The 14059-nt window shown below is 64.7% G+C and overlaps 1 protein-coding gene across 1 annotated transcript in view; it reads right to left on the bottom strand.

Moving 5' to 3' along the window:
* PLXNA1 (plexin A1) overlaps nucleotides 1-13767 on the bottom strand; it is a gene marked incomplete at both ends in the record, with an annotated part of 35890 nt that extends 22123 nt beyond the window's left edge. The window contains 7 exons of the mRNA XM_084248021.1: nucleotides 56-155; nucleotides 369-522; nucleotides 609-732; nucleotides 1042-1142; nucleotides 1794-1934; nucleotides 10646-10828; nucleotides 12580-13767. Of these exons, the coding sequence (XP_084104147.1) occupies nucleotides 56-155; nucleotides 369-522; nucleotides 609-732; nucleotides 1042-1142; nucleotides 1794-1934; nucleotides 10646-10828; nucleotides 12580-13767 (1991 nt within the window). The remainder of the gene's footprint in view (nucleotides 1-55; nucleotides 156-368; nucleotides 523-608; nucleotides 733-1041; nucleotides 1143-1793; nucleotides 1935-10645; nucleotides 10829-12579) is intronic.
* Nucleotides 13768-14059: the final 292 nt, after the last annotated feature.

Below are 14059 nucleotides of genomic sequence, written 5' to 3'. Positions count from 1 at the left end.
CCAAGGCACCAAGCCCACCTCGCTGGCTGCGGGTGCCGGGGCCAGGGACACTCACGACTGGTGGACGCTGCAGTTGTAAAACACAAAGTCAACGGACGCGAACTTCTTGCCCGTCTCCTTGGACTTCAAGTAGAGTTTCACCACCCGCTGGTCTCCTGCAGAAGCAGCGTGCCGAGTCACCAGGAATTCAAGCAGGACAAGCCCCAGCAGGGAAAGACCTTGACAAAGGTTCTGAGTCCCCAACACCAAGAGCATGCCTGCCCCTTGCATACCCCAGGCCCTTCCTCTAATCTACGCTGCCCCCTCATAGCCCTCTGTCACCACCAGTCACTGTGGAACACCTGGGCCCAGCCCGCAGCCACTCTCACCCTGGCCCCGCGTGATGGGCGCCACATCCCGCGCAGAGGGCGAGTGGCAGTGGATGCGGCCATCCTCCAGGACACTCTCGGACTCCGTGAAGTCCTCGAAGGAGCAGTTGACACCAGCTGAGAGGTCGGGCACGTTCCAGGCCTGCAGCACAAGCTGGGGTCCCGAGGCAGGAGGGATGGGTGAACTGGGTCCCCTGGCCTCCGCCCACCGCCCCTGCCACGCCCAGCCTCTGCACTCACCGGCACCTGGGACATGGTGACCGAGACGTTGCGAGGCTGCACGGTCAGCTGCACGCACTGCAGCAGGTCAGAGGCAAAGCGCTGGGGCTCGTCGGCCCGCTCACAGGCGTCCTGCCTCGAGCAGCTGCAGACAGAGCGTGCGGGCTGGGTGCTGCCGGAGGCTGGAGGCGCATCCCTCGGCCGCCAGCCCACGAGGAGGGGCAGCTCTCCAGACCCCCTGCCCCTGCCAGCAGGCTGATGCCTGCACTGGGGGAAGCCCCCCGGCTTCACGGCACCTTCCTTTATTTGAGGAGCTGGGCTGGACACAGGAAGTGCCAAAGCCAGAGCACCCTGCCCAGGTGAGACCCAGCAGGGCTGGGAGGGGAGCAGTGACCACCACTTGAGCATACAGCGAGGCCACCTGGGGCCACCCCCACATGCCATCCAGACTCACATGCTATGCAGGACACACCAGCCGCAGTGGGGATCCCTCGAGCCCAAGCACAGCTCACATGATGTATACTGGACGCAGCTCTCCACAGGCACCCGCGTCACCTGGCAGGAGTGGGGGCGTGCAGGTGAGCCACCCACAGCTCCAGCCGGAGTTACCAGCCACCTGACTGGGCTCCAGGCTTCCCCAGGGGTCACGGGCTCATCAGCCCCACTCCGGAGCACCGAGGCAGACTTTTCCCCAAGCACCCTGACCATGTCTGCCCGGCCCCGAGGTGCCCAACAGGTAGAAGAACCCTACAGGTGGGAGGGGCAGAAGAGGAGCAAGACCAAGCCAAGGGCGACGAGACCTGGTCTCACCCAACACACACACTGCCTGCTCCACCTGCCCACCCTCATGGCAGACTTGGGGTCACCAGGTCAAGCAGGATGGCAGAGGAGGGCTCCAAGCAGGGCAGGGCCTTGGCAGGGTGGGCCAGGTCAGTCACAGCCCTGTCTCCCTCTGGAGGCTGCTGCCCACAGTCCCTGCCAGAGCCATGAGGCCACGGCTGAGGACCCAGGCTGGGAGCACACCGCCCACCCTTCAGGACACCCACACCCTGAGCGTGCTGCAACCAGCCCTTGTTCCTGGGAACATGAAGTCATTCAGAGAGGAGGTGGGCATTGCAAACCTAGTGCAGAAGAATCTGGAGGCAGTGTGGGCCACACTGGGTCCCAGGCAGGCCTGCCACCCGCTCCAGGGGCAACAGTACCCACCTGCTTTTCCGTCATGGCGTAGAGGTACTGGCGGTCAGGGCTGAGGACCAGGTCACGCAGGATAGGGCTGCCCTCTTGGGCCACCACACTCTCATAGGCCAGGGCTGGTCGACCGCCGGGGTTAGTCAAGTCCACCAGGATCTATGGCAGCAAAGGCCTAATTGGGGCTGTGCTGATGCCATCCTGCACCAGCCCCATACCCCACCTCCTCCTCTAAGCCCCCTTAAACCCTGCCAGAATAAGCCAAGGAGGCCCCCACCTCCCTAAAGAGCTGCATAGCACCAACTGTGGCCCAGACAGGCAGGTCCTCTGCCCACCCTCATGGCCCGGCCTCTGTCAGTCAACAGAAGGCAAAAGCCATGGATGAGGGGTGGGGCTGGAGAGAACCACAGCCCACCACCCACCGGCACTGCCATGCCCAGGACAAAGGCAGCCGGTGCCCCAGCTTCCCGGTGGGCATCCCAGAAGTGGGGGATGTTTGTGCAGTGGGGGAAGGGCCTGTAGGTAACATGGGATGTCCAGGGAGAAGCGAGGCCAGGAGCCTCGTGAGAAGAAGGGGCATCCTAGAGGTGGGCACGCCCCACCCGGCGAGAAGGTGGCAGAGGAGGGCGAGCATCTCATCGGCATGGAAATATATTCCAGATCCCAAACAAACCGGGCGTTAATTAGCCAGCTCTTCTCCTCCACAGCTTGCGATGCTGCAAGTATTTTTAGTTGCTTTTACCAAACAAATGTATTTAATTAACAGAGAGACCCAGGGGGCTTTCCAGAGATGGGACTCGTGGGGCGGCGTCCACCCTGCTCAGTCAGTCCTGGGCAGGTTCCCAGGGCACGGGGCAGCCAGCCCCGCTCTTGGGGCCTTCTTCTCGCAAGCCAGAAGCCAGGGGCCAGCCCACCTCTCTAACTCCATCTTGGGGCCAGGGGCCTGGGCCAGAACTCAGCCCAGTAACCTTCTGCGACACCCCCGCAATGATGGGATGGGGTGGACTATGGTGGCTGCCCGGCCAGGCTCGGGGCGCTCCAACAGGGGCTGGGTAAGGGCCGCCAGCCAGGGTGGGGCGCTGTGTCTCTGGGCCAGAAGCAGCGGCTGCCGGAGAGGGGGAGGGCCGCATTCCTGAGAGCCCACGGCCACCCCCCACATCCGCTCAGCTGCCTCCCCGCCAGGCAGGCAGGCTTAAGTCAAACCAGACCCGGAAGAGCTGAGTCCAGAGCTAGGCAGGGGTAGGCAGCCAGGGGCTGGGCTCAGCGGGCACTGCAGGGGCTCTGACCCCAGCCTGTGGAGGAGGAGGTGCTGGATGGGAGGCCACAGCAGTCCAGCCGCAGCACCCCTGTGGGTGCAGCCTGATGGGATCCCAGTCTGCGCCCAGCAGACTCCACAAACCTGCCCTGCTCTCTGGCAGCCCGCGGGCAGACGCTGCTCACAGGGGGCCCCGGGTCAGCCCCTCAAGCCAGTCAAGAACAGGCAGGACGCGGGTCACTCTGAAGGGTCAGGGAGGCCAGGAGGCCAGTGTCTGAACCCACACTGCCTGGGCCCAAGTCCAGTTCCGACACGCCCAGCTGTGCAGTTGGAGTGAGGTGCTAAGCCTCTCCGCCTTGGTCTTCCTACATGCAACAGGGATGATAGATTCCTCAGAAAAGCTTCCCACGCCAGAGCAGTTCTGAAGCCTAGATAAGAACCAAGCCAGTGTTCGGAGCAGAGGGGACGGCAGTCACCAAACCCCACAGCCAGCCACTCCCCCAGCTGGGCAGCCCGGACAGCAGCCAAGATACGGGGAGGGAAGGCTAGGAGGCAGGGCCTGGTGCGCCAGTGAGGAGCCAGAGCTCAGATCCAGTCTCAGCCCAAATGACCCGAACACGGGCTCTGGCGTTCTCCCCAAGCCCTGGGCCTCAGCTCTTCCTTCGTCCCCACACACGCCCCCTGCAGTCACTGGCACCACGTCTGTGGCTCTCCCCAGGGCCCCAAGTCTGGTGGCTCTCACCACTGGAAGCTGGGGTGCCAGGCCCTGCTCCCAGGCCTGGCATTCAGGGGTGCTCTCAGAGAACAGGTCTCCTCCCCGGGATGCTGGGGCGGGGTGGGGGCGGGGGCGCAGAGGAGAGGCAGCCAGGCACGGGCTCTGGAATGCCTGGACCCTAGCCGGCAGCACGCCGACTCTGACAGGTGGCCCCAACAGCTGCGGCAGGTGGCAGTGGGGAGCACACGCATCCAGCTGTCCATCAGCGTGCACCCATCTGTCCACCCACCTGCCCAGCACTAGGATGCCCCTCCAAACAGTCGGGCAGGCCCCAGGGAGATGGGTGCCTCGGGAGGGCATGGGTCAAGCAAGGGCACTGGGGTGAGGCCCAGCCTGAGGCCAGCGCTCACTGTGCCCCTGCACACGCACATGTGACAAAGCGGAAGGCGGGGAGAAGGGTGCAGGCAGGAAAACGATCTTCGGGATGTGTCTGTTGCGGCCCAGCCCATGTCAGGTTGCAGGGCTCATGCAGCACAGGCAAGTAAACTGAGACTCGCAGGGCTGCCAGAGGAAACCAGGAGCCCGAACTGACGGCTGCACCTGGACAGTCTGTCCAAAAAGTGGAAGGAGGGATGCAGCACGCTGCTAGGAGGGAATTCCAGGGAGAAGGGGCATGCAGGGCAGGCAGGGGCCAGACAGCTGGCAAGATAGCAGGACACACGCCGCTGGCAGCACACTTGCCAACACCACACCCCTGCCCACAGCTGTCCACTCCAGGGCCACCCACCTGGGAAGGCCCACCCTGGGGCAGCTGAGCCACAGAGCACACAGGAGACTTCCAGCATCCCCTACCATCCTCCCAGCTGTCACTGCCATGCTCTGCAAACGATTTCCCAAAGACTGCCAGGGCGTTGCATGTCTGGCCCCAACTGCCCTCTTCCCCACCTCCCACCACAGAAAACCTCGGCGTCCAAAGTCAGCTCTGCCCCGTCACTGCCCTTCCCCACGTCTGCTGAAGAAGGACCCCCCCCCACCCCCACCCTGCCTAGATGGCTTGAGTGGAGCTGCCCAGCCTCCCTGGGCACACGTGCCAGGCCGCAGCGGGCCCAGACACCCACCTACCCAGGCTCTGACCCAAGGGACAGGGTCACTCCCATCAGCCCTCTGACCCTGACCACTTCTCCATCTGGGGTCTTCCAGTCCCCCTACATACTGGGGAGTCTTCCTTCAGATTCTGGGCCACGGCACAAGGGCTGTCAGCAGCCCCACAGAGGGGCAGGGCCCAGCAGTCTCCCAATGCCAAGCAAAGTGCTGACCACTGGCTGGTCAGACACCACCACGTGGAACAAGGCCTGACTCACCCCACAGAGGTGCCAGGAAGCAGGCTGACCCCCTCACCCCTGACCAACAGGTAACAGGAAGTAGGACACACCCAGCAGGGGCCTGCCAAGGGATCCCTGCCCAGGACACCGGGAGGCGGCCCCTGGCCCTGGAGACCTGAGCTCCTCGCTGGCCCAGCAGGCTACCCCACACCCCGTACCACGAGGCCCTGGCCAACTGCTGAGGGCAGGCAGCTGATGGCCCGGCCAGGTCAGCTGTCCGTCCAGCCCAAAGCCAACAAAGGACCCATTCTCCGGGTGAGGGCAGGCGGGGGCGCCAGGGAGGATGTCTGGGCCGCCCAGGCTGCTCGCCAAGGCCGGCACGCGCCCTAGCTGCCCGGAGGCAGGGGGCTGCCCGGTTTGGCCTCCACTGGCCTCCCTGCCCACCCCAACATGGCAGCCCGCGTGTCCCGTCTGCAACATGGGTTTCTGCAACATGGGCTGGTTTCCGCTCTCCAGTGAGGGCGGGGTTGGCAAGGAGCAGGAGAGGACCTCAGGGAGAGGGACTGGGACCGGGCAGGGGGCAGCCGCCAGGGAGCTGGCCACAGTGCTGGGACCTCCTGGGCAGCCCACTACCCGCAGAGATAGCTGCCAACCCCGCTGCCAGCCCCCAGCAGACAGGCTGGGCCTGGAGGGGCTGTGTGAGGAGTGGGAGGCCCAGGGGGGGAGTCCCTCCTCCCCCGTCCTCCTGGTCAGAGGGGCCTCGATCTCGGAGCCCTGCACACCCCCAACAGCCACCACAGGATCCCCCCTCCTTGGGCTGGGGACAGGTTCAGGCCCTTTCCTGGGTCCATCCTCAGAAAGGCCAGAAGGAATTTGATACTGGAAAAGCAATTAACAATTTCCTCCTGGCAGTAATCGGGTAATTAAAACATGATTTGCAGGGGCCGGTAGCTGTAATTGGGCCAGACACACCTGGCAGGAGGGGGGTGCAGGGTCCCAGGAATCTTGTCTTTCTCATCGCCAACCCTCAACACAGCCAGCAGAGAGCGGGCTGCCAACACAGGGTCCTCTCTGACCCCCCAGACCTCAGGAAAGCAGGCCCCGAGTGCAGAGCCTGGGGCAGGACCCTCGTGCCTGGGGGTGACTCTCGCCGGCCAGTGGGGTGAAGGGCCGTGCACCCGCTCTCGCACAGCGCGGGCTCTGGGCTGAGGGGCTGTGCCCTTCCCAGGACACAGACATCACATCTACCTGCAAGACGACAGGCAATGCCCCCGACGTTCCGGGGACCACTGCCCCTCCGCCCAAGAGGCACCCCGGGCACAGCAGCTAAGACCGCGAGCAAGCAGGCAGCCGGGTGCCTGCCACTTCCTGCCAATGACCACAGGCAAACGGAGCACGGCCAGGGCCCAGCTGACCCCCAATCCTGCCCGGGCTGCCACACTTCCCCTTCCTGGTTCTGGAAAGAGCAAGACAGACTGTCGTAGAGACTCAGGACAAAAAGGTAAGGGAGAGCACAGCTCCACTCCAGGCACAAACCCCACAGAAACACAGCCCGCTGCAGGGCCCAGGCACCAGCACGCTCACAGGCCGTGGGGACACTGCCGCGTCCGCCCAAGGAAGGGACGCTGAACACGTGCCTCCGGGATGCCGGATGCAGGACCGAGCACGGTGGCCACAGCAGCCAGTGAGGCTCACAAACCACACCGAGCAAAGGAAGACAAAAGAAGACCTGCTGTGACTCGGCCACAAACGTCCAGAGAGCCACGAAACAGCCCACGGAGGGGGGCCTGGCCAGCAGGAGGAGGGCGCAAGAGGACAGGGTAGCCAGTGTGCTCGTGTGCCACTCCCCGGGGGCACGGGGGTCAGGGCAATGGGAAGAACCACTCAAAAGGATGCTTTCAGAGCTGGGAGGTGTCTGGGAGGTGTCCCTGTCCTGGTGGCCCAGGCCCAGAGCAGCCCAGGGGCCCAGCCACGCAGCCAGCCCAAGGGAGGGGAACCAGCCAGCCCGAGGGGCATCCCCGGGTCTCTCTCGCTCACACAGAATGCATGGAAGGAACGGCAGACAACCTGCCTGCGGGTGCCCAGCACCCATGTCACCTCCCTGGGTGACATGCCAGACGCCCAGGGAAGAAAACCAAGGCCCAGGAGGAGGTGACTACCAGGGCAGGCCTCTCTCCACCCTGGCCCTGGCCCAGACCCCAGCTGGACAGTGTCCCTCGGCCTCACCTGGAGGGCCCATGCCCCGTGCCACAGCCCAGATTCCCGGGCCACATACCGTGGCCCACAGCAAGCCTGGGCTAGCCTATAACACTTTCTAAAAACGTGTTTTAGTTGCCAGTGCTTCACAACCAAGGGACTTCACACAAAATATGGGTTTCCAGATTCTCTTGAAAAACCGGATGTTTGGGCAGACGGGCCCCGTTCCCGCCTGACATGGCCATCAGAGCGGGCAGGGCCCGCTCACGCAGGGTGCACTGCTCTCCTCAGCCCAGCCCCAGGGCCCTGCGCAAGGACAGGGTGGTTCGGGGCTGGCCCAGCGGGCAGGGAGTGACCTCAACTTTGCTTTGCAGAAAGGGAGAGTCAGTCAGAGACAGCCCCCGGGGTTAAGGAGGGGGAGGGTGGCACAGGCTGGCAGAAGTCCAGGGCCTGTTTTCTCCCCGCCTACCTGGGCACCTGGGCTGACTCCTGAGGGCTCGCGGCCTCAAACCAGGGCCACCCTGGGAACGCCCGTCAGAACCCAGGGATCCCGGGGGCCTTAGCATGGGGTGGGGGTGGGGCGCGCACACACAGGGCTTGGGGATGCTGGCCCAGGAGGACAGCCTGCCCGGGAAAGGGGGGAAGCAGGTGGTGTGCAAGGCCTCTGGGGAAGGGCGGGGGGGGGGGGGGGGGGGGCGGGGGCGGGGGGACACCCCCAGGCACTCTGAGCAGCTGAAGTTGGCAGGTCTTAAATTAATGGGCTATACTTTTATACGCTGGGTGGGGCCTGGCCCAGGGCCATTCATGTCCCTGAGCTCCCCAGTCTCTTTTAAAAGCCAAAAAATAAATAAATAAATAAAAGCCAGGAAGGCGCAGACCTGAAGCCTGGGGAGGGGAGGGGGTTATTGCCAGCACAGCAGGCCAGCTGCTGGGTCCAGCATGACAGGACAGAGGGCAGAAGGAGTCTGTTCCCCCCAACCCCGTCCCTAGAAATGCAGGGTGGGGCCAGGCCTGGGCCAACCTCAAGGGCAAGAAGGGCCAGGAGTCCAACCCCGAGCGCCCAGCCCTCCCTAAGGCCCGAGGAGAGGCAGTCAGCAAGGATGGGTCAGAGCACTGGCCCTACCAGACGTACCCCATGCCTCAGTTTCCCCATCTCATCTGGACGCGAGGACTTTGTGTGCTCGCTGCACGCCCTGGATGGGCGTGAGAGCAGGTTAGGCTCAGGCGAGCAGGCACCTCCTCCCGTCCTTCCTGACACCACTGCTCAGGGAAACTGAGGCTGGAGAGGCTGGTGATGTGGGCAGTGGAGACCACGCTGCAGCGCAGCCATTTGTATAAGTTTGAAGTGCGAGAAATCAACCACAGGGAGTGAACAATCATGCCACTGCCTCTGGGACCCCTCTACTCAGGCAGGAGGATGTGGATGGGGTTGCCGGTGGCAGGTCTAGAGGGCAAAGTGGGGCGACATCTTGAAAGGAGAGCCTCAAAATCAACATGATCTCCCCAGCTGGCAGATCCACTATGAGGCCAGCAGCCCCCAGGCACGGCTCACCCCATACACCCCAGAAAGGGCACTCTCCACCCTACACCAGGCCCAGCATATCTGGTGGAAGGAGCTGGCACAGGAGGGGGCTCTGGCAGGCAGGGGTGGGATGCGTGGAGGGGGAGCAGGGTCTCCCTTCAGCTATGAATTCCCTAGGCTCAATTCCAACATCCACTCACTGGGCCTCAGTTTCTCCTCTCTGGGAGGGGGGAAGGGAGGCAGAAAACCAGGAGCACCTAGACTCACGAAGCTCCTGCCCACCAGGTGGTGACCTGGAGCAGAGGAGTGAGAGTGTGGGGTGAGGCCCCAGCCGGAGGGGCACAGCACAGAGGCAGGGCTGGACTAACCCGTTCTCCCAGCCTCTCACTGTGGCCTGTGGGCGCAGACAGCACCTCAGCCTCAGCCGGCTGCCAGCAGCCCACCAGCCATCAGAAGGGACACTCCCAGCCCTAGGAGCCCCACCTCCGAGGGGTGACAAGCTCTGGGCGCTTCACACAGGCCCTCCCTCCCCGGCATAACCCACCAACACGCTCCCACAGGGCGCTCCGTGGGCCCTCTCCCCGCCCCATGTGCTCTCCCTGGTGTGGGAGGAGGGAGAGCATGCGGGGTGGGGCTCCACACCAGGACCACAAGCAGTACCCCCACACTCTGGCCAGGGAGGGGCAGGCAGACTGGAGGACAGGGCTCGGAGCACACAGGGCACATGGGGGACGTGGGGGTGCGTCCTGAGCTGGCCTGCCTCTTGCCCCCAGCAGTGAGCAGGCTGGTTGGGCCAGCAGGAATCAGCCGCACAACCACTGTGGCAGAGGCCCCTGGCCTCCCACCACCCGCAGCCAGGGCCCTGGCCTCCTGTCCAGCCCAGCACAGAGCCTGCACCTCCAGACTTATCTCACAGATGGGAAACTGAGGCTCGGAGGGATGGGGGTGAGAGCCTTTCCAGGGGTCACAAAGCCAGCAAGCAGTGGGGCACAATTTCCAGGGTGCCCATTGTGGCAGAAGGGGAGACCCCCCCCCCAACCACACATCCCAACCCAAAGGCTGAGGGCAGGCCAGGCCCCTGCTGGCCCCAGGCCCAGCCCCCACCCACGGGCGCTCGAGGGCGGAGAGCTGTGTCAGCACCAGGCCTCGGGACAGCTGTTATTTCATCCACAGCAGGCCCGCCCTGGTCTGGTCCCCACCCGACCACCAAGTGGGGCCTTCCCTCCGCCCGCCCCTCCAGGGAGCCCTCCGTGCCCAGCTCCATACGAGCGCCACTCAGCCTAACGCTTGCCAGCGAGAGACACTGTCTCTCCCACGTCCTGCAGTGGCCCTGCCTCACCCTCAAGGGCCCGAAAGCGGGTCTTCCCCACTGCAGTCACTGCGCTCGGCTCACACCCGCCAGGGGCAGGTTGGGTGCAGGGCACTGCCCTTCCCTGCCCTTGGCCTTCGGCTGTGGCAGAGTGCTGCCTCAGCAGACACTGGATCCCCAGAAGAGGAGGGGGCTGTGCGGGCGTGCCCTGCCCCCACCACCACACAGCTTTCCCAGGAGGTCACCGAGCCTCTCTGGGCCTCCAGCAGATGGCATGGTGACCAGGCCCCTCACAGCCCCTGACCTACCCCCAGACCCCCAGCCAGGGCTTTTCCAGGGGGCTGACATGGAAGCAGCCCCACAGGAGGGGCCGGGAGAAGGAGGCACACAGGGACTCAAACCAGGACCCTCAGGGGTATCCCAGCCAGCCCGAGCCCTTTGTGATCACAGGACCCAGCGCTGAAATAGCACCCCACCTCCTGATGTCACAGAGCACCCCTCTCGTGTCCCCAGGCTCTGTCTGCCCCAACACCCCACCCAGAAGGCCTGACCTTTCGAATGCGACCGCTGCGTGTGCCAGCAAACACCACGGTGCGGCCCCGGTAGTCGTAGGCAGCCACGGCGGTCAGGCCGTCGTCCTTGTCCACAAACAGCGGCGTGCCCTCGATGGTGACCGTGCCCCCCAGTGGCTGGTTGAAGTCTTGCCCGCAGAAGTCGTCGTCAATCTGCAGGGGCTGTGGGGAGGGAGAGGGTCAGGCCCTGGATGTGCCCAGCTTGCCCCAAGGGCCCGCTCCGAGGGAGGGAAGGGACGCACCCAGGGCGAGCCATAGTCCCGGGCCCGGGCGGTACAGATCTGGGCCCTGGACCCACACGACAGACAGATCGAGGCCTAGGCCCACCCCACACACACCTGCTGCACATGGCCTGCAGGAGGCGGTCCCAGGAGGTCAAGCCTTTGGTTGGTTGGGAGTGACCAACCCTGGGGCCCAGGCCCTCTGCACCTGTGATGGCCACACAGAGGACAGCCCGGGGCTAGGGACAGACGCCTGGGGACTGTGGGCCACAGGGAGGGTGTACTGAAGACAAGAGGCAAGGGTCACATCTAGAAGACAAAGGAAGGGGCGCTGCGAGAGGAGGTGACCAAAGGCACAGGAAACGATCGATGGAGTGAGGTTCCGGAGAGGAAGGGGTGGGGGTGGGGCAGATCCTGCGAGGCCAGGGCCAGGGGCAAGGGCAGCTGGCTGTCCCCGCAGCAGGCTGGGGCATGAGGTGTGCCGGGGGCAGGTGGTGAGTACGGGAGCAGGGAGGCTGGGGGGACCGGGTGGTCCTGGCTGGGGGGCCTGGAGGTAGAGTGCAATGGGGGTATGTGAAGACAGAGGCACAAAGCCGAGGCCAGGGGACAGGCCCAGCTGAGGGCACAGGGGTGCAGAGCACACAGTGTGACCTGGGCAGGTCGTGGCTCCATCTGTACGGTAGAGAGAAAACGCTTCCTCGAAAGGCCAGGCGGGGTGGAGGAGGGATGCCCAGCCTAGCGGGCTGGGACCTCGGTGGGGGGATTTCCCGTCACCACGGGCGCCCTCCACAAATAAGTACCAAAGAAGGGCTGAAGGGGTCCTCACCAGCCCATTTGGTCCTGAAAACAGACCAGTGTCACCTAGTAGAGAGCTGGGGAAACTGAGGTCAGAGTGGGCCAGGCATCCCCCAGGCCACCCCAAGGAACAGGAGCAGGGGGCCACGGCTGGTCCCAAACTGGGTGACATACTGGCTCCACCACCCACTGCCCTGAGAAAATCCCTGAGCCTGGGTCTTCCTCAGAAAAGCAATGGTTTCTGCCACCTGGGGTTATGCATGAGATGCTCCCCCAAAAGCAGCTAGTCCAAGGTCGGCCTCGAGGCCTCGAAGCAACTGTGGCTGTTACCTAGAGTTTTAGCACCACTGAGCGGGCAGCCACGTGGGCCACCCCATGTCATCGGCTCCCCTGCGGACGAGGGCAGAGGCCCGTGGGCAGGCATGTGGCCACGAGACGAGGGCCAGGGCGAGCAGAGCCTCTGGAGAGAGGAATGTGGCATGTGGCCCACCGACCCTGGCTAGTTCCCAGCTGTCTCTACTGGCCGTGTGGCCACTGGTAAGCCACCTCCCCTTGTGCCTCAGCGACCTTGCCTGTAAAATGGAGACAAGACAGGGCAGGAAGCACCCGGCCAGTACCAGACATGTGGTCAGCACGTCCACTGGGGCCTGCACACTGTGGACATGGGCCCGTCACCCTGACTGCAAGAGGAACAGGGCAGCGCAGGGACAGAGCAGGCCTCGAGCAGGGTGCCTTGCACCCAAGGGCAAGCCAGCTCTCAGCTCACCCAGCACATGGGCGTGCGGCCCGGGCGGCCATTTAGGAGAACAGGGATGGATGTGCCGGGCAGGGCCAGGCATGGCTGAGGCCGTGACGGGCACGCGGTGGCAGCAGGACAGCCCCGGGTGGCCCACTTACCGAGTTGATGCAGCCCAGCTCCTTGTTGAGCAGCCAGGGCAGCGAGAGCTTGCCCTCGCCGCGGTAGCAGGACTGGATGCGCTCCTTGATCTTCTCCTTGATGGCCCTGAGGGTGAAGAGGCACAGCACGGACTCCTTGGGCGGCTTCACGCGGTTCTTCTGGCCCTGGGCGAACACGGTGAACAGCACGTCCTCGTCCTCGGCCAGGCCCAGCTGGTGGGCCAGGGCGCGGCCAGGGCGGCTCAGGTAGGCATCCTGCACCAGGCGGTACTCCACCCCCGCCTGCTCGCAGCCGATGGGGAACTCCACGTACGAGTAGAACTTGGGGTCATCCACGCAGAGCCGCACGATCTTGGAGGTGAAGAAGTGCTCGCCGGCGGCGTCGGGCGAGGTCAGCTGCGTGTCCAGCTGCAGGGTGAGGTAGTACACGAACTGCTCGCTGCGGAAGCTGTACACGTAGTAGATGTCGAAAGCCGGGAACTTGGAGAGCGTGTCCGACGGAATCTTGAGCTGGGAGGACACGAACTCGTCCTGGTACACGAAGCCAAACATGTCAGCGTCCTCCTCATTGGCCATGAGCCGGCGGCTGGACAGCGTGGGGAAGTACTCGGACTTGCCGTCGATGGGCGTGCCCACGAAGAGCTTGGCCTGGCCCTGGCCGGGGGGCCCGGCAATCAGCACGCCTGCCATGCTGCCGGCCTCGCGCACGCTCGATAGGTAGTGCTCCTTGCGGTGGTGGGGCTCGCCCAGCTTGAAGAGGTCGTCGAGCCGGAGGAACTGGCAGATGCCCTGGGAGGCGCTGCCGCAGGCCAGCAGACGGTTGGCGGCGTAGTCCAGGAGCAGCAGCTTGTTGACGTTGTCGGTGCTGCCCAGGCCGTGCGGGCAGGACTGCACGCTGGGGGGCGGGTAGCACTTCTCGTTGTCCTCCACCGGGCCCGTCACGTGGGCCCGCAGCAGCGTCAGGTTCCCCGACAGCTTGTAGATGCGGTTCACCGCGCCCACGTAGACCTCCCCTGTCTGCTCGTGGACCACCAGGTGGGTGAGGCCCCAGTCACTGGCCGCGAAGGTGCGGAAGGTGGGCTGCAGACCCCCACCTGTCCTGGGCGTGCCCGCGGCCGCCCGCGCACCCCCCAACAGCAGCAGCAGCAACATTGGGAGCGCCTGAGGGCTCAGACGTGGCAGCGGCATGGCGGGCCAGGGCCTTAGGCTGAGGTGTGCAGGTCCTACAGAGGCGAGCATCACGGGGCGGGGAGCCTCAACCCTGTGAGGAGAATGGGCAGGAGAGGGTGCATGAGCCTCGCACGGCCCTCACCCACAGAGGCCACAGACATGCGCGCACACGCCACCGCCCAAGTTCTCTGTGAAGGCCCGTCCGCCCCAGGCTCCACCTCCAGGGAGCAACCTGACTCCTGAGGACAAGCCTGGGGTCCGACAGGGCAGCACCTCCCAGCCTATTGCCCAAGACCAAGCCGTGGGCCCT

This window comes from Talpa europaea, assembly GCF_964194135.1.
Source record: "Talpa europaea genome assembly, chromosome: 11".
Classification (NCBI taxonomy): Eukaryota; Metazoa; Chordata; class Mammalia; order Eulipotyphla; family Talpidae; genus Talpa; species Talpa europaea.
The sequence above is the reverse complement of the archived record's forward strand: the minus strand, read 5'-3'. Positions and strand labels throughout refer to the sequence as shown.